Below are 22,156 nucleotides of genomic sequence, written 5' to 3'. Positions count from 1 at the left end.
TGTGAACAGGACAGGTAAACACACACAGCCTTGAAAAAATCCAGGTGAGACATTTTCTGGAAGATGGAAATATTTCTTGCCTCCTTTTGGTAGTTAGTTTCAAACCAGAGCTGGGTTTTGTTGTTTTTTTTTTTTTCTTTTGCAGTCAGGAAAAGAGCAAAAGGACTTCAAAAATGGAATGGAAAAGACTGGAGCACTCCCTTTCCTCAGGCAAAATCTTAACAGCAAAAATACCGGTACAGCCTGACTAAAGCTTTGGCTAATCTCACACTATGATAGTAACTGGCTCAGTGCAGTCATTTGGATACACAGGGGTTGCAGAAACAAACACTAGCCAAAACCTTATTACATTTGTTTACCTGAATAAGAAAAATCTAGCAGCAGGTTATACCATGCCTCAAAGAAAAAATAAAATAAAAACCCAAAAACCCCTTTGCTTGTGTGATACATGCTGCTGTGTAGAAGACAAAGCTGCAGGTTTCTGTGAGAAGGGATCAGTAATGAAGATGTGACTAATACTCAAATTGTGAAACTCTTCTGGCCACGAACCTCCTTCCTCCCCAATACAGAATACTTCAATTTAATTTTCAATTCCAATTACTGTGTCACTTCAAGCATAATGATATTAATAACTTCATTCACAATAATTTAAGCTTCATGCCATGTATATTGAAATACTGGTAACTACATTTCTGGAAACATAATGGATTGTGGTCTGTCTATCTCAATAAGCCCAAAAATAATACTGTATTGCTAAGTAGTATGTTTCCATGCCAACTTCCAATTTTTACTTGGATTCTGAATATCAGAGAGTCATATATTGATAAATAATTTATATTTTAATAAAGAATAGCAGTTAATTTTACTGAAATATTTTCCTGGGTAAGAACTTACTGTAATTTCTGAGATAATGCAGTACCAAGCAGAGTGATTCAGTATACTGACAAATACAGTCTAGCACTGTCTGCCCAGAGCAAACATTGTGTTGCATAAGTTACCTCAGAAATTAATATAAAAATAATGCAGCTGCCCTTCACACCAGAGAATGCTGTTTTAACTCCTACGCAATACTTTGCTCATGCAAGACGGCATTAAATGTCCAGACTAATATGAGACAATTCTTCCTCATCCTCCTCACTTGGAATTGAAGGCTACATGGGAATTTCTGCAGGATGCAGCTGATGAGATGGCTCACAGTGCCTCTGCCAGCTCCTGCCCCCCTTTACACACCCTTCCACACTCATTCACACACAGAGCACATCTGAAAGCTCTGCATGTCTCTCTCACTAGAAAGCAAACTGCCTCTTCTTCCCCTGTTCTTACACATAGAGGTAAGAATCTTCTAAATTTAATTAGTTTGGGTTATTTATGACCTGAATCTCTGCTGTTTACTCCATCTATGTGTTAAACAGTAAAATGCCAGAAAAGCTCATAATTTAGCATACACTGCCATAATTGGCATGTCTCAAGCAGTAATTACAGAGCACACATCTGAGACTGCCATACTAGTTGTATTTAAAGCAAGTTGTTTGTAAACTGAAATGTACAATGCCCTAAAATTGAGGATTGCTAAGAGATCTATATCAAAGTATTAAAACTGTTTCATGTAATTTCCCAATGTGTTGAATTGTATATCAATATCCCTTGTGAGGACTCAAGATGGCACCTATCAAAATCCCTCTTCAGAAAGCTTTGGACCAAAAATGTCCAAAATTTATATTTTAATTTATTATCCAAAATAAAGTAGTTTTTGGTTTAGAAATACTGTCCTAGGCTATTAAATGCTTTACTCCTAATACAAAAACACTGAATTTGAATCCTAAAATAATTTGACCATGGAGCTCTTTTTTTAAAATTTCCAACTCCAAAGTGAAGAATGTTTCAGTATCCTTCTTAGTGCAACTACATAAGATATTATTGTTGGGCTTTCTGAGAAAAGTACAGAGAAAAGCTCAAAATGTATGGAAAACATCTTTAAAAATAAATTAAATTAAACCAATGAGGCTTTAAATAAAGAACAATTACTTCATGCATACTGGTGACATTAAAATAATTTGCCTGAGAGAAAATGAAAAATCTCCCATGAAAGGCAGAAATGGCTACAAATCCCTCAGCCACCAGCACAAGTTGGAGACTTGGTTTTGCAAGACACATTAAAGCACTGTGCTTCCTGAAACACACACTCAGGTTTTCAGGCTGTCACTTTCATGCTGTACAGCACAAGGAGGCCACTTCATTAAAATGTAACATTATTGGAAACCTCGAAAAACCAGATGCAACAATTGATAAATAAACATAAGCTCCAATGAACCATTTCAGCTACCAAGCTCTAAATACAAACCTGGTATGTAGAAACTGGAGAAGCAATATATGGCGTAATAGATGTCTGAGTGATCATTCTGTTTGCTGTAATACTGTAGGGTGATGGATAAAATCTAGAAAATGCAGAAATATTTATTAAATACTAGTTCTGTGCATCTTTCATAATGCAAACATATTTTTTTCTTAGTGTGACATTACTCAACATACCCATTTTGTAAAGCAGCTGTGGTTGGATCATATGTGAGTGTCATTCCAGCCTTAAAAAAAAAAAAAAAGTGGAAAAGAAAGAGTGGACAAAATTAATTTTAATTGTAAATTATTTCTCTTTTCCTTTAGTTGTCTCATTTTTAACTGAAAATTTGTATTGAAATAATTTATTAAAACTTAGGAAAAGGTTAATTGACAGAAGTAATTATACAGCAAAGAGAATTAGCAATATTGTTTGTGAATACAAGTTTCCATGTTCCCATTATGAGGAATAAAATGCAATCTATTAAACACCTGGCTAAAAGTACATGTGCGTTTGAGATTCAGGGCATGCAGATGATTATGTTAGGGTGTTTCCTACAATATATGACCTATAAGATTGAATGGGGAGTGCAGTTTTTCAGAAGGCACATTTGAATTTTCCTGTGTAATATAAACGAGGTGTTTAGGCTTGCTAGCCACAGTGAGTCTATGAAACTATTATCTTGAACATTAAAGTTTAAAACAACTGTTGACTAAAAACAATAATGCTGCATGGCACTGGTATACTATTTTAATCTTGTGAAAGTGATGTGCATTTTAGTGTTGCATAGATCAAAGGATTATTTCTGCATGTAAGCACGGTTATGTTTCTGGTAGTTTAATAATATGAGAAAGCTGAAGTTTATATAATGACCCAGTTGAAGGAGATTTTATTGTTCACTTCAATGAGACAGGACTCAGCATTTCACATTTTGCCTTTTCTCCTCAGAAGAAAGACACAGTTAAACATCTTTTTACAGAGACACAAACTGTCAGGTAAGAGTTGCTTGAACATTTTTAATATGCCAAAGACCCAAGCCAAGAAGTCTCAATGCCTATCATTTTCCTAAGTATTCATTATTGCACACCCACACTAAAGCTTGAAGGGAGGACTTACAAGTCTCACCTCGCCTTCTCTGTGCCATGCTCTTCCATTCTGTATGTATTTATTCTGATTCTGCCTCTTCTTCTGTCCTCCATCAGCAAACTTGCACAATAAAGGTTCTGCAGGAACTGGAAGAAAGAAGAAAAATTAGTTGAAGTAGCATTGATACACAGATGCTCAACTCTCCATATGAGGTATGGTTTTAAGTTATATTCCAAATATGACACTTAAATAACACAGAGCTGTATTACAGCATCAACAGCTGTTCAGCATAGCACAAAGACAGCTGCCACACACAAACAGAGCATCTGGAATGCCTTATCTATTTTGATTTTGAACTACTGCTGTAAAACCTGTTGGAAGGAAACATGGTCTGTATATCCTGAGTATATGTCCCTTGGTCTGGGTTCAACAAGAACTGTGATCTAAATTCTCAGCTTTGTCTCTTTGGACGTATATCTAAGGAGGATGGAGAAAAAAATGGCCAAAGGTGTGTAATACATTCTCCCCACCCTTTGGAGGTTTCAGTAATGTCCCAAAACTTACAAGTGTTTTACTCATGCAGAAGAGGCACCTTTATGTCGTGCACCCTTGCACCGAGCAAATGCCACAGTTGTCCATTCCCATTTTATCCCTGCTCTATAAAGAACACCCAATGCAACCAGAAATTGTTCAAGATTGTCCTTTTGGGTTTTTTTGCATACTGCCATGAAACAGCATCCCCATAATTTATTATTTTTTCTTGTTGTTGTTATTATTTTTCCTAATACAATCCTGACCATGACCATAATTTTTAATGTCAGAATTGAAGCAGTGAAAAGGTTTGCATAGCATTCTTTCTTTCCCTGTCCTTAGCTCCCACATTTCCAAGTACCTATGGCTGAGGCACAGCTCTGCTGCATCACACCACACCCTCCCTAATCACAGGGTGGAAGCACTGTTATGACTTGGATGTAAACTCTTCTCTGCCAATAATTCCTGATGCATGAGCTGTCTAAGCTTTACCATGACACTCCTCCAGTCACTCTCTGTTTGGAAACATCTTCATGAGACATGGCTGGACCTGAAAACATACAAGTTTCCAAATGCAGAGTAAACACATGGGGTGGGAAGGCCACCTGCAAAAAAACAACCCCAAGAAAAATTTTCAACAAAATCTATTAATATAACCATGGTGAGTGCTGATGTCTCTTCACCCTGTCTGCATTTGCCAAAGACGATTGGTACTGAAAACCTCAGGGATGTGTAACCTCACAAAGAGCTTGACTTTTAAAACTTTGGCACAAAACAGGCATTAATGGCCCAGTCATCCCTGGCTTTGGATGTCACACCTAAAACACTAGCACTGTTTCTACTGGAAAAATGTCCACTTCCTGCATGACACATCTTTTGACAGCCTTCTCTGTAAAAAAGGAGACAGAACTGGTGTGTGGTTCCCTGTCTCACCTCCAGCAGTGACCACACAGCTCAGAGACCTGGACCTCTCCTACCTGGGTGCTGTTATACAGAGGGTCAGACTGTAACATTAAACATGACAACTGAATAAATTTAAAATGTATTATCCTTCAGAGAATGGTAATTAAAACCCTATAATCATAAAATAAACCAGGAAAAAGCTAGGTTAATGCCACTAGAAAAATATAGGAGACCTATGGATGATGGAGTAAATGAACAAGGAAATAATGGAAACCTTAAAGTAGGAGTAAAAATGGAAAATCTTGTCTTCAAAACCTTGTATTTCTGAGGGGATTTCTGGCATTACCAAAACTGAGTTTTGCTTTGAGGTCTTCTATTATGTGAAGCAACTTCTGTTTCAACATATTTGGAGCAAAAAGGTACTATATCAATATAGTGATGGATGATTTTATGCTGCTTTGTAAAAGCTATATCCAATAACCTTAGTCATAGCACACAGCATTTCAGTCCATACAGTTTGGCTGTAATAAGAGGAGGTAATCTCAGAATATGTTGGCCAATGTGGATAAATTTCTCCGGTTCTGGTCTGAAATAATTTTGGTTGGTTTGACACAGAGTGGAAAACAAAAATCCATTGGACACTGAGAGAGGATGTCCAAATACTGAAGTTAACTGCCTTAAATTAAAAAAAAGCTCTTCCCCAAGTTGAATATCTTCGTCTATTTTTACATTATTTCAAAAAAACTAGTTTTGTGAGGAGCATATGGGACTTCCAAAATATGCATATAAAATTTTGGATGAAAAATCAAAATTTCATTTCAAAATTCAATTTCTCTGGCATGAAAACAGTACAGAAAGACATCAGAAAAAGATTTCTGGCCCTGACATTCTGTATTATAGCACTCACAGGTAGCAAATGCTTTATTTAAACCTGGATTATGCTTTCATTAAAAATCCCTACAATTAATTATAAAAAACTTGTTAGGAAGCATCATTTGTGCTTGCATTTCCCATCATTGTCTCAACATAAATATATTTTCTTAAAAAAAAAACAAACCAGAGTAAACCCGTCCAACTGTCTGAATAAAATGTTCATAAAAACCTATTTTAAGAATCAATCTGAATATTTTTGTCAGTAGATAACTCAAAACAGCTACATTTTCTATGATTAAACATCTTCTGTATTGTGTTGTAAAAATTCTCCAACAAATTTAAAGAGGAAGAAAAAATGGAGTCAGAATTATACACATGTACTGGATTTTGCATACATAATATCCAAAACCGGCATCAGTGAAGAAACCCAAGCATTTAAAGAGCTATCAATTTGTGATCTACTAGAAGTTAGTGCTCCATCTTACTGAACACAGATCCAGCCATGGGGACCTTTGTTCCTCTGACTTTCCGCCTTCCCTTGCTCCTCCCTGCGCCCATCCAAGATGCCAAATGCTGGGAATGCTCCAGCTCACACTAAAAAACCCTTGCAGACCATCTATTTAATACAGCACTTCTGTGAGCAGGCTGTACAGCATTTGCCTTCCCTGACTCTGCTTCAAGACCTGACTGCTGACAGTGGGACAGCTCCAGTGGAAAGCCCAACTGCAACTTTTGGCTGTTCTTCCACACACGTGACCTGAATGACACCGTGTTCATTCCTGCAACAACACAATGACTGATGGTCACCACAGGGAGGCTCATGAGAAACAAGATAAACCTCCTTGGGTTTATCGTGACCTATCCCTCCCACCAAAGAACGAACATAGACCTTACTCTTTTCAAAATTAAATCTGAACCTTACTTGTTCAGCTTACTTTTTCTCATTGTTTTCAAGAATTTGCAACACATTCTCTCTCTTGCATATACGTGCAAGCATGTGACAGAAAAATATTTGAACACAAAGCTCTCACAATTCCTACAAACCAGTTAAGCAATCTTTTGTAGTACAGGAAGGAAGGGAGAGTCATTTTTATTGTTTAATTGCTGGGAACTATGCAGGCCCAGTGATGAAGCAGATCATTAATCATTCAGTGACTTGTCTGTGTGTGTGCAAGACAAAGGCAGAGTACAAATCTTCAGAGTTGCATTCACAGCTGAGAGGTACCTGATGTAAAAGACTACAACTTACAGTGGAGTTAAGCTTTTGCAGCTAGGACATGCCCACTCTTCTGACACCCAGTGCAAACCAGCACTGCCAATGGTGTGCAGGTGCCTGCTGGGCTGCAGCTACTGAGGGGATCTGTAACCATGAGCTTTCCTAGCCTTCAACATCAGGGCTTTAAAACTTGGCTGTGGAAAGTGCTGACCATCTCCTCCCACCCTGAATCACTCTCTCTAGGGTTAATGTTTTTACAGAAGAGAGATGTGAATGCGATATTAGCCTAAAGATTAAATTCTTCCTTGTTGTAGACACTTTGTACACATATGTACATTAGAATTCAGTTTGTCTTTGTTCAGTGTCTACCCAAATTTGTACCAGGGGATACCATAAATGCAAAACCAAAACTGATGTTCTTTGTTGGACCTTGAGTTTGCACCCTTGCCTTACGTGGCTAATTTTATCAACTTTTCAATAAACTCCACTTTCAGCTACTTAAAAATACAACAAAATAGTTAAAAAATACTATTCCTTTAGTCAGTTTTCAATTAAACTGCATCTTTTAGAGACTTTCATTGCTTATATGCTAGTGCAAAGCATATGGGACTTAATGAATTCTGACATTAAAACATCACTTTAATGATAGAGCAAGCCTGTACAGCTAAAAACTTTTGCCAAAGGCTGTGGGAACTAAAAAAGAAATTGTGCAACCCATGATCAGGGTAGCTTTATGTGTTTAAAGAGAAATTCAATATTATACTCTTCACCATTCTAGTCTTCACTTAAACATAATGCTCAGGATTACATTGCTTTAATAATTTATACAAGGTTTAATAATTTGTGACAGAAGGATATTTTGAGCGGTTTTAAGAAGTATTTTTCTCTTCTAATCCTATGTTGGTTCTTAAAACTAAGCAGCAAATTGCAAATTATGGGAGTTAAAACCTCTAATTCACAGATTTCAAAAAATATTCAGAGTTGATAGTCCTTGTGGGTCTCATCCAGATCCAAATCTTACGTGAATGGTCCATACAGGGATCAAACCTCCAACACTGGTACCTCAGCACCACACTCTGACCAGCTAAACTAATCTCAGGGTCTTGATCAAAAGAGTGAAAGTTTTGTTCCTCTGCCTTTAGTGTGGCAACCACTGTCAGCCTTTGATATCCTTAGCAGTGGTTTTTAGGCTATGGTTCATGTGTTTTTTCTAAAGGATCTGTGACAGATAATTGAAAGAAAAATTGAATTTATGGTCAAGTAGCTTAAATTCACGAGAGATCTTTGGTGCTGGATACTTCGTAAAGGTAAGAAACTAGGAAACACTAGAACATGACCGACAGGAGACAGCTGCTTCAGGGCTCCATTTCTCCACTCCTCCCCACACTAGAATGATGTCCAAGGCCAGATCATTTCAAGCTATGGTCTGTATCATCCCTTGTGGACCTCATCCCAGTCTAGTCAAGAGCACAGGCAGGAGCAGGGCTTTTACACACTCATTTTTCTCCCCTAAAAGAGAACCTGAGCAACCAATCTCTTTATCCTAAGTGGGAAGAGAGGGCTGGGTCATGGATAATTTTTGATTTTTGCATCATCACCATTACCAGCCATTACTGAAGTAAAAATGGCATGGACTGCTCAGCAAAGATGCTCTTACACCCATTAAACAAAAATCACCTAAGTTCTTTTCCAGTAAAAGAAATATTAAAGCTACATGCTACTGTGACAGGGAAGAGATGCCTTTCAAGATTTTGCCCAGAAGATAATTTCTACAATCACTGTGGATGTAACACAAGACTAAAGGCCAGTGAACACTGAGTATCATCTTTAGAGGAGGAAGGCTAAGTATGCTGCTGCTCTGCTCTCACTGCTCATCTGCTGGCTCCTGGCTCTCCATACCAGTCTAGTCTGTTTCCTCCAATTCACGTCACACGTTGCACAAGAGAATAGAAAAGTTTAAAATATTACATTCTTCACTGAAAACAATAGTTCTTTAAGGAGGAGAGTGAAACTAAACACAAAAGTTACTTTAAAATTATAACAATCATATAATAGTTACATATCATAGCTGAGAAGATAATTAAGTAGAAAATTAAAGTTCTGAGTTGGGTTTTCGGTGACAAAATGGAGAGGAAGTCATAGTCCATAAAACACAACCAGCTAATACAATAACTTCCATAAAAATGGACAAAGCACAACAACAAAAGGTGAAACTAACACATCACTTCCAGGAGTTTCAGGGTTATAACAACTTGCAGTGCATTTCAAATTGCTCTCTGAGCTAACCCTTCTTCTTCTTTACTGAAGATAAACAAGGACACACTAAATACTGAATATATTTCATTAAGTTAAATAAAGCCTGAATAGCCAGTTATATCTGGGTTTAGCTTGCTTAGCATCATCAATGCCCAGTCACTCACCTAACTCTGGAGCTGACAATTTTGACACCACCCTGTGTTAATCCCTGGCCTTCCCAGATTCTTAGAGGTTTTATTCATTGTGTCTTCTCATGCTCCAGAGGAGGTTTCACTTATGCTTTCTATAACTGTTTAACCCATTCTTCCATTTAAGCCCAATCTTAGTTAAAATAACAAAGCTGCATTATGAAAGCATGTTTGTGTTGAAGAAATGTTCTTCCTCCCACACCTATTTCATTACAGGCCCATCTCTCCTACCCTCTTCATCCTGATAACATTGATGTTTTTTTTAGAGCCAGCTCCCTATGCTGATTTTAGCCAAGTTTCTAGGACACAATGTTTTAATTTAAACACAGATCTGGTTTTATGATTTTGTTTTGCATGTGTTTGAAGTTGATCCTTTATAATCCCAATGGTCACTAATCTATTTCAAAACAGTTTCCTAATCTTTGCTTGTTCAAGAGCTTTCCTACTGTCATCCAGTTTTCTCTCTGCAGGCAGTCCAAAATCACAGTTGCCTCATGACCCCACCCCATGTTTTGGCAGACTGCAGTATACTATGATGCATAAATTGAATTCTCTAATAAGGCTGCATTACTGGACAGGTGCTTGCTGTGTGGGATGGAACTCTGGGAAGAATTTGATCTCCATAAAAACCTTTGCAAGGAGAAATGAAACTTAACCAGCACAGAAACATAGAGCTGAGGCTGTGCCCTATACAACAAAATTGAGGGTCTTTAAAAACCAAGGTTCTCACAACACCGTCATGCATCTGATCATTTGTCTCATTTTCAGCATCATGGAAGGTGGGACCCATCTGAATTTCAAACATTTGGAGTTATGTGCCTCTGAGTGACTAAGCTAGACACCCTTTGTAACTGCAAGGACAGTCTCTGGAGGTGTGTTTTTCTTTACCTGTTCTAGACAGAGAGCCTGGACAACTGCTTTGCAAAGTTTGCAAAATTAGAAGTTCAAGCCTGTGAGGTGGATTATATCTTGACACCCCTGTTTAGTTTCCACTTTCAGAAAATTAACAGTTCTCTGCAAATTTCTTGTCCCTAATTCATCACATTTTTATGTTAAATATTTCCTTCAGACTGCAAAAATCATTCCTACAATTCCATGCAGGACGCTTTTATTCCAACCTAGTTGAACCTCATCATGTAAGGGTGCAACTCCAGCTTCAGCAAAGACCCACTGGAGACTCATCATGATTAGCAATGACATGCTTGACGGCTCATTCATTGAGAACAGGAGAATGCAAGTGAAAAAAAACCTAACAAACTAAAAAGCACTGATAGGAGCTTCTGTGGCAGATGTTTAGTGTCCTTATTATCTGTTTAAACATAGGCTGTAACATTTTTACTAAATGTAGCAAAGAAAAAAATATAATATAACCAAAGAAACAAATGCAACAATGTGCTTAAATTTACCAAATCTTTGTAACAAAGTTTTAACTAAATAATAATATCAGGAATTAATCCTTGTGCAAAGGGTCTGCAAGAGCAAGGCTAGGGAAGTCAAAATACTGCATTAGATTAGTTGTGCCGAAGGGAGTGGTTTCCTGTGCTCTGAAGCATTTTCCATCCTTACAGCAGCACAGACTGCCTCAAACTGGAGCAATCTTCCAGGGATGAGGCATGTTTGGAGTTTTACTAAACAAGCCACATTCTTGTCTGCCTGCCGAGGGTGGCTTTCCTCCTCCTCCTCAGTGACAGGGTCTGGCTGCACAGAACATTTCACCAGTGGGACAAAGGCAGCTTCCCCAACCACATCAACACTCTAATTTGCAAAATTGCCACTTGGGATTCTCAATAAAATGCCCACTGAAAGCTGCCTGGAATGCCAGGCATGTATTCTTTCCTTCTTTATTGTCCTCTTTACTTTCTATTTTACTCAGCAGCACTGAATTTCCTCTCCTCATTTTTCAGAATTCATGGAATATACATTTTGTCTCTTAGAAACAGTGCTGACAAAGCAGACAAAAATGATGAGGAACTTGGTGTGACAACAAAATTGTACTAAGCCTTCTCTGAATTCTGCCTTGCACAATATTTCTAGAAGTAGCATTCTATACTGACCTCCTTTCATTTTCCTGAAGGACTTTAAAACCTACACTGACTTGAGAGTTGCAGCTCCCCAGTGAATGATCATGCCAGGCACTGCTGCAGATTCCATTTTTTTCCTAAGCAAATATTTTTTTCAAAAATGCTTAGAAAAAAATCATCAACAGATGACAAAACCAGCCCATTTTTGCCTCTGAAAAAAGCCCTGTCCATGGAAAAGCAGCCAAATTCTGTTCAGATAGATATTTGTTTCCTCACTTCAACTGGGATTACATTGGATGTAAATTTGTACATAGCTGGCATCTTAGCTGCTTGTTTCTCTGCTAGGAGAGAACACTACTAGATTCCTAGAAAAGGTTTACAACAGAAAAGCAATATACTGTGTTCCAAGCAAGCATTACAGCCATCCAAAAAGACATAGTTTAATTTTAATAAGCTTGCCTCTAAATGAGAAGCCAGATACAACAATCAGTGTAACAGGCTTCCACCATGTAAGCACTAACCCATTCATACATCTTGTAAGAAATATATGCAACATACCAGAAACTCCTGCTGGTGTCTTTATGAATTTTCCATTAAAATGAGCAATCACTGCTTCACATTTTTCTGTTGACTCCATCCTTTGAAAATAAAGAATAATTTACATAAATTAAACACTCAAACAGATTCCCATGTTTGTGAAATTTTTTTTTAAAGCACATTTCTCGCTTTTTCTCAAATCATATTTCTTGTTTTTCCCCTCTTCACTGCTCTGGCTTGCTTTCCCATGTGTGAACAATGGAGATGATGTTTTCTAAGAACATATAACTTCAGAAAGGTAAAGCCAAACTCAATTAACATTTTATGCACTCAGAGACCAAAGTCAGTGCCAAACTGAAAATAATGCTCTTATTTACTCAGAAATTATACTGTAGCTGTCCAAGCTACCTCAAGTACCTCTCTTGTCTTGAAAGAAGCAGAAGGACTGACTCACTATCATTCATAACTGAATCCTTACTGTCCATGCTGCATGCAGCAAAGGTTAATACCACTCTTAAGAGAGGATTCAGAGCTCTCTGTACAATTTAAGGGTAATAAACTCAAACAGAAACCTGCCTGACTGCATGACCCAAACTGACTTGGCAGCTTTTAGCTTACACACATCATCTCCACTAAATGATGCACCTGGCTCTTACTTAATTGTCTCCAAGTTCCAAACAGGAGCCAATACCAGCAGAGCTGTGATGGCTACTGAGAATGTGTCCAAAATCTGGAGCAGGTTTGTGCACTCGTCTGTCAGATCCAGGCTGAACAGACTGGGCAGGGGGCAGGAGAGCCCCTGTGGCCTGACCTGCAGAGAGGATGTGCCAGCCCCGAGTGCCACCTGGGACTCCGTCACACTGAACAACTCAGATGTGCAATTACAACAAAATATATTTTAAAAGAACTTATTTTGCAGCTGCCAGCAAGATGATGTTTGGTTAATGTTGAACAGATAATTTCTTTTCAGTTGTTCATTAAGTTCTGTAATTCATATCCACAAATTAGGCCAATGGCCTCAGTAGCAAACAAGTAGGACTAAAAATTACTGAGTCTTGGCATCTCTTTAATTCTGATATCCTTTCTGCACAGGCTGACAAAATACAAGTATAGATAACAACTAGTACCACCAAAAAGCCAGACTGAACAAGAGGTTTTCCTAATGATTCCAAAAATATTTCTTTGAGAATTTTCAGAAGTTCTGGATTATTGGATCTGCATCAAAGAAATCTAATTTTTTTTTTTGTCTCAGATGAAGCAAACAATATAATTTAGTTTCAGACTCAAGTCTGGACTTGATAAAATACATTACTCCCTTTTAACCTAATAAAAGTTTCCCAAAGGCAAGAAATTAAAATATTAATTTAATGTCTACAGGTTTTTTGGAAAATTTTAACTTTAATTAATTATCCAAGAATTTTCCAATACAAGAAAAATGTTCACCTTGTGGAAGGAAAGAAGTTCTAATTAGATATAGAAGCAATACTTATCCTATAACCTAGGTATACTTTATGTATATAAATAAACACATATAAAAATAACTTCACTGATGTATATATAAAACACAAAATGCATAATAGAGAAACTATTGAGAAAGTACTTTAAAACTACTATATTTTAATGTCTTCAATACAACTGAGGTCTTGAATACACACAAGTCTTTTTGACTTTTGCATATGATTCCAGAACACTTCCAGCTACATTAGGAAAAATATATCCTACCATATTTCCTACCTTACCACTGATTCAAGGTAGGGGTGGTAAACAAGTTTAGGGAGAGGAGACTGAATGAGAGCAAAATGCCAACTGAATTTTATAGAGGGTGTAAGTGGGTTCTACTCTTCACAGTACCAAAAAATGAAAGCTACACATAAAACACACATATACTAATGAAATTAAAATGCTCAGTTAATTTTACCCCACTTACTGATTTTTTTAAAGGGGACAGGAAGAAATTTTAGCAAAGCCCAAACTTGCTGGTTTTCCCCTCTTAAATAATGAATATTTTTCTATTATTTCCAATTTTGTTCCTTTGTTATACCTTCTTGAAACTTGATAGTTTGACAAGCATATGAAGTTTGGGTTCAAGAGGCTGGTGAGGGAAGACATATAGGAAAAAAAAAAAAAATCACAGTGCCATGAAATATTCCACAGCCACCTCACAGGAAAACCAATTCCTAAAAATTTTGGCCACATCAGGAGATAAATTTGTTCAGTTCTTTTCTGTGCACTACTTTTAGATTCTGGTATTTGTTCAAATACAAAGCTATTGTAATATTGGCTGAACATCTGAATTACTGAAATTGGATTTTAGTATTTTGAGAATGCCAATTCTTTGCTTGAAGCATGCTTTTATTTTTGATAATAGAAACCTTCAATTTAAAGCCTCCAAATTTTGATTGTTATACTAGGTTTAAAGCAGGACTCATATAAATAAAAACAGCACAGAAAAGACTTTGATGAAGAGATCCCAGAAAAAATAACTACATTAACTAGAGAAAAAGTAGATTCATATGGACGGAATATTTAGGAGGTATTTACTAATTTATGGAAAATATTTTTTCTTGTTGATTTGAGTGAGATATTTCACTTAGCACACAAATATTTTAAGATGAGATTTACTGTAAGTGAATAAAAAATATTTTCTTTCCCAGCTGACATCATGTTAATGAGCCTGAAAATTCAAAGGGCTGATGTTCAAAGGGCAATGATGAGTTCATTTTCTCCAAGGAACTAATGAAGAAAAACAAAACAAAAAAAAGGCATGGGGGTGGGGAAGAAGGATCTTCCTTCTGGTCTGCTGCCTGGGATTCAAACTTCACAATCCAGCAGTCACACAGGTCTCTGTGAAGCATCACGTAACCCTTGCTTACTGACTCAGGGATAGAGGAGAAAGGAGAAGTACAGAAAAGGGAAGGAAGTGGTTTAGAGTGAATTCTTACTCTAGATAATTGTCCAGTAAGAGCAATAAATTTAGATTTAGCCATCTAAGCAAGATGAGACACAGCTCTGCCAAAAGAAGAATTAACAAAACCCTGCTGGATAACTCCATTTCAATCTTCCTTCTCTTTACAAGCTTTGTAATTTTCAGTAATTTCTGCCTTTCCCACCTATTCTTGCATTTTTAATGCAAACAGAGGAAGAAGGCTGCCAGCGTGGCTCACAGCCCGAGTACCTCGCAAAGCCAACGCCGCGGCTCGTCCCACTCGAGTCCCGCAGTATCCTGGTGGAGATCACCTGCCCAAAGGGCTTCAGCATGTTCTCAAGCTCCTGCTCGTCCATTGACAGAGGCAGGTTGGAAATGTACAGGTTAGTCGGGTCTTGCTCTTGTTGCTGAAAGAGAATTAAAACCAATTGTTATTGCTGTTGCCAATGACATTTTGATTTTAAAACAAACAAGTACATTTGAATTCTGGCACAGATTTTTACTTCTCAGGCCCGTTGTTAAGTCTACTCTTTCCTCCATCTTCTGCCACTGCCGCAGCATTCCTGAGAAAGTTTCCTTTCTCCTATTACTGCTGACACTGACATTTTTAAGTAGAGATAAAGGTGAATAATTGACCAGCTTATAGTATGTTTCAAATTTTTCTCAAAGGAAAAAAAAAGTAAATATGAGATAAAGGAAAGAAATTAGCAGACAAGAAATGCAAGAATGGTGGAAAGCACTGAGAAAGCCAGATGTAAATTAAGAAAAGATTTGGATGACAATCAGAAAATAATATAAGGAAAAAAAATGAGAAAATGGATTTAAGAGTATGTACATTGCCATAATAATAGCAAAAGAACAGAGTGATACAGAAGCAAGTGGGACACTGTCGTCGCCTTCCATACGTGAGCACTTATGACTTTTCACCAAACTTTTATGTTATACATTCAGACAATAAAAAAGTCTTCCAAAACTTTGTCTAGAAACAGACAAAATGAGAGAGGATGGCATCCAGGAGATGAGTAATTAGGGAGGTGACAAATATAGCCACATCTTTGCCATTCCCCTGATCTTAGGCTACTCACTACTTAGTGTTATCTATGTATGTGCCATAAAATGACACCTCTAAGAAACCTTTTTGGTGAAATTGATGATTTCCAGTGTTTGTCTACAGATTTCCCAGCTGTGGCAAGGGAGCATCTCTTCCATGCTGGCGATCACTGCCCATGCTCTGTACTGAAGCACATTCTTGATCTACACAGATTGATGTGACATAGCCCTTAAAGTTGTGCAGAACTTCAATGTCATCACTGTCACTCTGGTATAATTGTAAGTCTCTGCAGGATGCCCACATTCAGCAGCACTTTTCTGGCATGAGCAGTGATATGATCTGAAATCAATTTTATTGATATACATATACAATTTTCATAGAATCACAGAATGGGTAAGGTTGGAGAGGACCGTGTCTGGTCATCCTGGATCACAGTGCACAAGCACTGCACAGTAAAGAAGCTCATCCCCATTTGCAGGTGAACTCTCTGTGCATCAGTTTCTGCACATTGTCCCAAGATATTTATTGGTCCCAACATATTTGATGGCACAGTCCACAATGTATTTTCCTTCTGTACAAGAGGGCTGACTGGCTTGCAGGGAAGTTTGAATCAAACCAGACAACAAAAACAAAACCATACAAAACCACAACACTTGCCTCCTGCCATTAAAGCATTTCTTAAAGTAATTATACTGCATGGATGGTGATATCCTCTCATGCAGAACAGGATCAATTTGTCATTAAGACCCCCTTATATAAATAGTATCTCAGTACTTTTAGTAGGATATTGCATAATTTTATAACTCGCCATCTTAGATATCACCTCTCAGTTTGAGTTAGTTTTTCCCAGGAGGGAAAAAAAAAAGAGAAAAAAAGAAAAAAAGAAAAAAAAAAAAAAAAAGAAAAAGAAGTGTTTGGGCTTGCAGGGAGGTCACACCTTTTAGGCACAGAAAGGAATTATCCTGTTCCAAAACCAGTGAAAATTAAAAATGGGAAAGCAAATTCTAGGCTGAAAAACCTTTACTTATTTGCATTTTTACCTCAAGTCTCACATTCAGTTCAAAAGAGTTAATGTTTTGAAGTTTTCCAAAAACATTTTTAAAGAAATTGGAATAGAAGACCTATAGGAGGGAAATGTTCTTCCATTTTAGTGCATGCCTCTGCCACTGGTACAACTGTAATTCCTAGCCACACCAAAATCCCACATACCTTACAAAACAACCTTTTCCTGCTCCCAAGTGTTGCCCTCATTGGCCCCTTTGTAGTCCATTACAAATGGCATTTGATTACCCTGTATGATTTTTCTTTTGTTACCTACTAGAGACATCCCCCTTCCAAAATAATACTGAATCTATACAGTACACAGACAAGTTTAGGGTTCAAATTATCTTATCATGGGGTATCTGAATTCTTTTTCATATTAGAAAAATTAACAGAAGGAGAAGACAAGAAAATGGATTCACTGTGAGGCCACAGCTGACATTAATATTAATTGCTGGGCATAATTACAGTAGTTACATTTTGACATTCAGCTTAAATTTCCTCAGGCAGGAGTGTGAGATGAAGAACAGCTTTCACAGTGTTAGAACTGGTTTGTTACTTAGATAGTATTAGGCAATTTTGTTTTGCACCTTGAGATGTGTAGGCTTAACTTCCTTCTTTAATGAGTTATATCAGTAAAAGCTTTAAAGGAGGTTTCAAGCATTGGCATTACAAAATTGCACTTGTAGCCATAGCAAGATTTTATGAAATTCCAAATAGTATTTGAAAGGAAAAGTTTTGAATGTTTTACTTTTTATTACAGACTGCAAAATATATTGCAGACAAATATCCTAAAACTTCCCTAAATAATCTATAACAGTATATCAGCAGGAAAGTCAGACTCTTTGCATATTTTTATTTAATTTCCTAATGTTTTTATTCTAGAATAACAGAAAGTATACAAGTATGCTCATAAAAAATTCTAACATTTGAAAAGATAAAAAAAGGCCTCATTTTGTTCACAGTAGTAACAGTGTAATTTACATGCAAAAAACAAAAGAACAAAAATCAGCCAACCAAACAAAAGATTATCTTCAGAATCACCCAGCAGAGTAATAAATTCAGTCAAGGCAGAAACTCAGAGAACCTGTTCAGGTAAGTGGGTAGAGCACACTCCCCTTCTCTCAGGCTCCTGTGGCAGCCCAGGGCTTACCAGACTCCCTCATTATCCTGGCACTATATCCTGGCATGGGACCATGAACTTTTCCTGCCAAAAGGGGCACAAGGACCTGCTGCCATTCACTGCACACGCTGGGCATTGGATGCTTGTACTTACCCACCTACCAGAGAAAACCTCCTGCCACAAAACCATGTGACATACCGCTAGGGAAGGCAATGCTGCACTTTGGAAGAATATTAGCAACTTCACCACTAACCCACATTACAAAGCTCTTGGGGAAAAAAGAGAAAAAAGAAGTGCATCTGAGGAAATTGTCCTAAGGAAATTGTTTTCTCTGAACAGAAAGCATTTTGTGATGGAAAAATTTTACTTGTGGCCCATGAAACAATCTGTATTTTGCATTATTAATTGTTGGGGTTTGGTCAGGGACATGCTGAATGGCTGACTGGAAATGACTTCTGTTTTCCTGACCCTATCTCCACATCAGTCTAGTTCAGCCTGAATACTCCCAGGGATTCAGTTACTTGTGGTTTGATTCTTTGATGGAACACCCAGACCACAGCAGACAAAGGGGAGTTTGAAGACACTTCTACACATGTCCATAGCTAGAACTGATAAAAATGGAAGGCAAAGGAGGGAAACAAAAAGCAAAGAAGCTGCCAACAGATGAGGATGTCTCACTGAAATCCTGGAATACAACTTGAAATTTCTTCCATCTGTAATTCTTTCAGCAAAATAGTTGAAATGCCAACAAACACATTCCACAGTGCATTGAGGAGGTATCTGCACTGCAGGTGCAAACCCATTACCACCCTGCAGTTCCGCCATAAGAATAAATCACAGAGTCACAGAATAGCTCAAGTTGGAAGGGACCCATGAAGATCACCAAGTCCAACTTCATCAGGACAGATTAATTTAATCCACTTCTTCACTTTCAAGAAAAGAAAGAAACAGCCACTGATTCACAAAAGGGCTCATTTACAACACTTATTTGCAACCCCTACTACTGTTGGCATAGATGCAAAGCAAGACTGAACTTTTTCTAGAGTGTATTTGGAATTTTATACCATTTGATACTGGAAGATTTATACCAATTATTGTGCAAAACAATTCTCTTCCTTTCAATAACTTATTTCACCATGCAGCTCCTGTCACGTCCAGAAGGCTATTAAACCTTGAAACAGATATCTGGGTACATTTTGGGAGACTGTAAGCAGCAAGTTATCTTCTTCCCCTTGGGTTTCCTAGCTGATTTCCAAATAGCAGCCACAACTAGGATTCTCCTTCCATCTCTGTGCTATCTTACACAGAAGGCACTGCACAAACACATGTTTGCCTTTATACATTATTTTGTCATGGAAAATGGTTACAGGTTAACAGTTAAAACTCAGGAAGTTAGGAGAAAGACAAATTATTTAAGTCACTGCCTTTTCTCTCTCTCTGGCAAGCAGAAGTTTAATACCAGAAGTTCTGTGCATTTTACCAAAACCTGTCTCACCATTGCTTAATTCACAGTGCTATTACAATTCAGTCTCAGAAGAGAAAAATAATTCCTTTGACACATGAGTTTTTAATTCCTCTTCTGGAATTAAGAAAAAAAAAAAGTGAAACCAGCAAAAATACCTTCCAACATAACTCAGCTCAGACCTTGCCTATACATTGTAATAATTCTTAGGATTTAAAGGTAGGTGTTCCTCTGCTTAAAATCCATGAAATCGTATAAGCCACTTTCCCCTTATATATCTTAAATCTCTTGAAATTATTTGCATTATTTTATGGAAATGATCAAAAAGATTTACTAAAATCAGTGAGAAGTTCCCTAATTTTGGGCAGCAAACCTCCATTAACATATAATCTATTGAATATAATATTTTTTAAAATTCTATACAATTTAGGAAAACTGCTTAATTTGAGTGAATTCATATTTCATGCAGGGTTTTCCTTGGTTAACAGAACCTTCAGCAGATCCTGAAAGATGCTGAAATTGCTCAGCATTTTCAGATTATGGGCAACATCAGGGAATTTGTGGGCCACAATAAGTATCCATATTACTGAGAAAACTAGCAAGTCTTGCTTTTAGCAATGCAAGTTATCAAGTTTCTATCAATCTTTTCTCTCCAAACACCTTCATCTGTGTCTCCTGAACTTCTCTACCAGAATGTAACAATATAAAGATGGAGAGCAGAGCTCTTGCAGACTAACATGCTGCTTTTTCCCAAAGAGGTCCCAAACATCATAAGATAGAGCATTTCTTACAAAAATGACAGGAATGATCAACTGTTAATATTTATTTCTGCAGAAAGAGGTGTTCAGGATTCCTACATAATGTGAAGTGCTCTACATCATCTGAAAGAAATTAACAAAAACCTCCCTGTGCGTGTGGAATTGTTCCTAAACTGCAAGCAAGAAACTTGGCAAAAGGCAAGGACATCTGTTTTCTGTTGCTGTGTGTAAGGTCAGAGGGAACAGATAGCCATTCAGAAACATGTGACTAGGCACTGCTCACAGCAAGGACAATCCTCTGCCTGACAGGGAAGGGATTAAATGCTTGCCTGCCTTCATATAGATACTACTTCAAAATTTACAATTGGCCAGTGTCTCACTGAAATATGTCTGTTTTAGCCACAGTTTTAATGCTGTCTGACCACAGACTGCTAACAACACAATTCAGGGAAAAATCACTACCATAATCTTCACTTGTTCTCCAGAATTGCATAGGATTAATACACTAAACATTCAAATTTATTTTTACAGGCACATCTGTATTAAGAAGAATTTAACTGCAATAAGCTTTGTGATCAATCTATCACTTCATGAATACATTCCTTTTTTATTTCTCAGTGATTTTGCTTTCCCTTTGCTACAAGGGCACAAAGGTGCCCCTTGGGAGCCCTGAATGAGCCCACCATAGCTCAAAAAAAGGCACCAGACCCTTGTCAGAACAAGCACAACTTAGCAACTGAGATAAGACTTTCGTGGGCTGAAGCTCTTTACTCAAGGCAAGGGTTTGTTAACTGTCTATTTAGAGCACTTGCAATTCCTGAAGTGGAAGTCATGTGGCTCCCAGGTAAGCAAAATTTGGCTTACCTTTAATTTATTTTATAATGACTTTTAGGAACTTTTATAATTATAAGGAGAAAATTTTATTATATTTATTTAAAATCTGTTACAGTACGATTTAATACTATTACCTACAAAAAGTAGTACAAACTAGATAAAAAGAAAACTTTTCAAGACAGTTGCTGAAAACTGCTGTAGAAATCTGCTTGAGTTAGCTCCAGTTTGCCTGTCATCTGTTCTTTGGCATTCAGAAGCCCAGATGCAGAATAAAAAAATTGTAACGTACCTACCTTCTCCAGTTAGATTAAGTGCTCTAGCTACCATGGTAACCTAAACTATTTTTCTTACTTTGCTCTGTAGGAATGAAAACTGATTTAATTCTCCAGAAGGTTGTCACAGTAAAGACAAGTACTATAAGCAATACATTACTGAACCTCAAAAAAGCTGTTCCTCATTTTTGCTCATTTAAAACCATGTTATTCATCAGCAACATAAAGGAAGAGCTGTCTTTAATACATTTTGCTTATTAGCTGTGGAAAAGTCTTGATTTCTGCTACAGAGATGAGGACATACAGCTAAGCAGCTTTTCCCTCCCAAAGATCACACTTTATATGATGTGACAATTCATCTTTTCCAAATACACTTGGGAAAAAAGCCATCTAGAGTAAGTTTAAGGTATGAGAGCTTAAGAAAGAAAGATAAAGCTACCTGCACATGGAGTGTACATCACAATTCTGCCTTAGTAACCTTTGAGTGAAAAATATTAAGATTGCAAATTCAGGTCATCTCTGTACTATACAGGATCAATATGAACTCAGACAATGGGCTCATATTCATCATAAGCTAAAACCCACCCACACATAACAAGTTTCAGAATTTGATCTGATGCTTTGAGGGCCTGTAGACCACTCCAGAAAACACAAAATGTGTCTCAAGAACGGTGGAAGTCAGTACATGATGGGAGAACATCCTTTACATTGTCAGCACGCTGTTATTCTGACACAATTCAAATAAG

The 22,156-nt window shown here is 37.3% G+C and overlaps 1 protein-coding gene across 9 annotated transcripts in view; it reads right to left on the bottom strand.

Annotated features, from left to right (window-relative positions):
- RBMS1 (RNA binding motif single stranded interacting protein 1) overlaps positions 1-22,156 on the bottom strand; it is a 142,654-nt gene that overhangs the window by 10,577 nt on the left and 109,921 nt on the right. For 7 of the 9 annotated variants that reach the window (XM_059475499.1, XM_059475494.1, XM_059475495.1 and 4 more), the window contains exons 5-9: positions 15,119-15,276; positions 11,965-12,044; positions 3,449-3,564; positions 2,530-2,579; positions 2,342-2,435 (exon numbers count right to left, since the gene is read on the bottom strand). In XM_059475499.1, the coding sequence (XP_059331482.1) occupies positions 2,342-2,435; positions 2,530-2,579; positions 3,449-3,564; positions 11,965-12,044; positions 15,119-15,276 (498 nt within the window). The remainder of the gene's footprint in view (positions 1-2,341; positions 2,436-2,529; positions 2,580-3,448; positions 3,565-11,964; positions 12,045-15,118; positions 15,277-22,156) is intronic. The other 2 variants (XM_059475500.1, XM_059475497.1) reach the window with 1 other exon arrangement.

This window comes from Ammospiza nelsoni, chromosome 7, assembly GCF_027579445.1.
Source record: "Ammospiza nelsoni isolate bAmmNel1 chromosome 7, bAmmNel1.pri, whole genome shotgun sequence".
Lineage (NCBI taxonomy): Eukaryota > Metazoa > Chordata > Aves > Passeriformes > Passerellidae > Ammospiza > Ammospiza nelsoni.
Note: the sequence above shows the minus strand (reverse complement) of the source record. Positions and strands in the feature narration are given on the sequence as shown.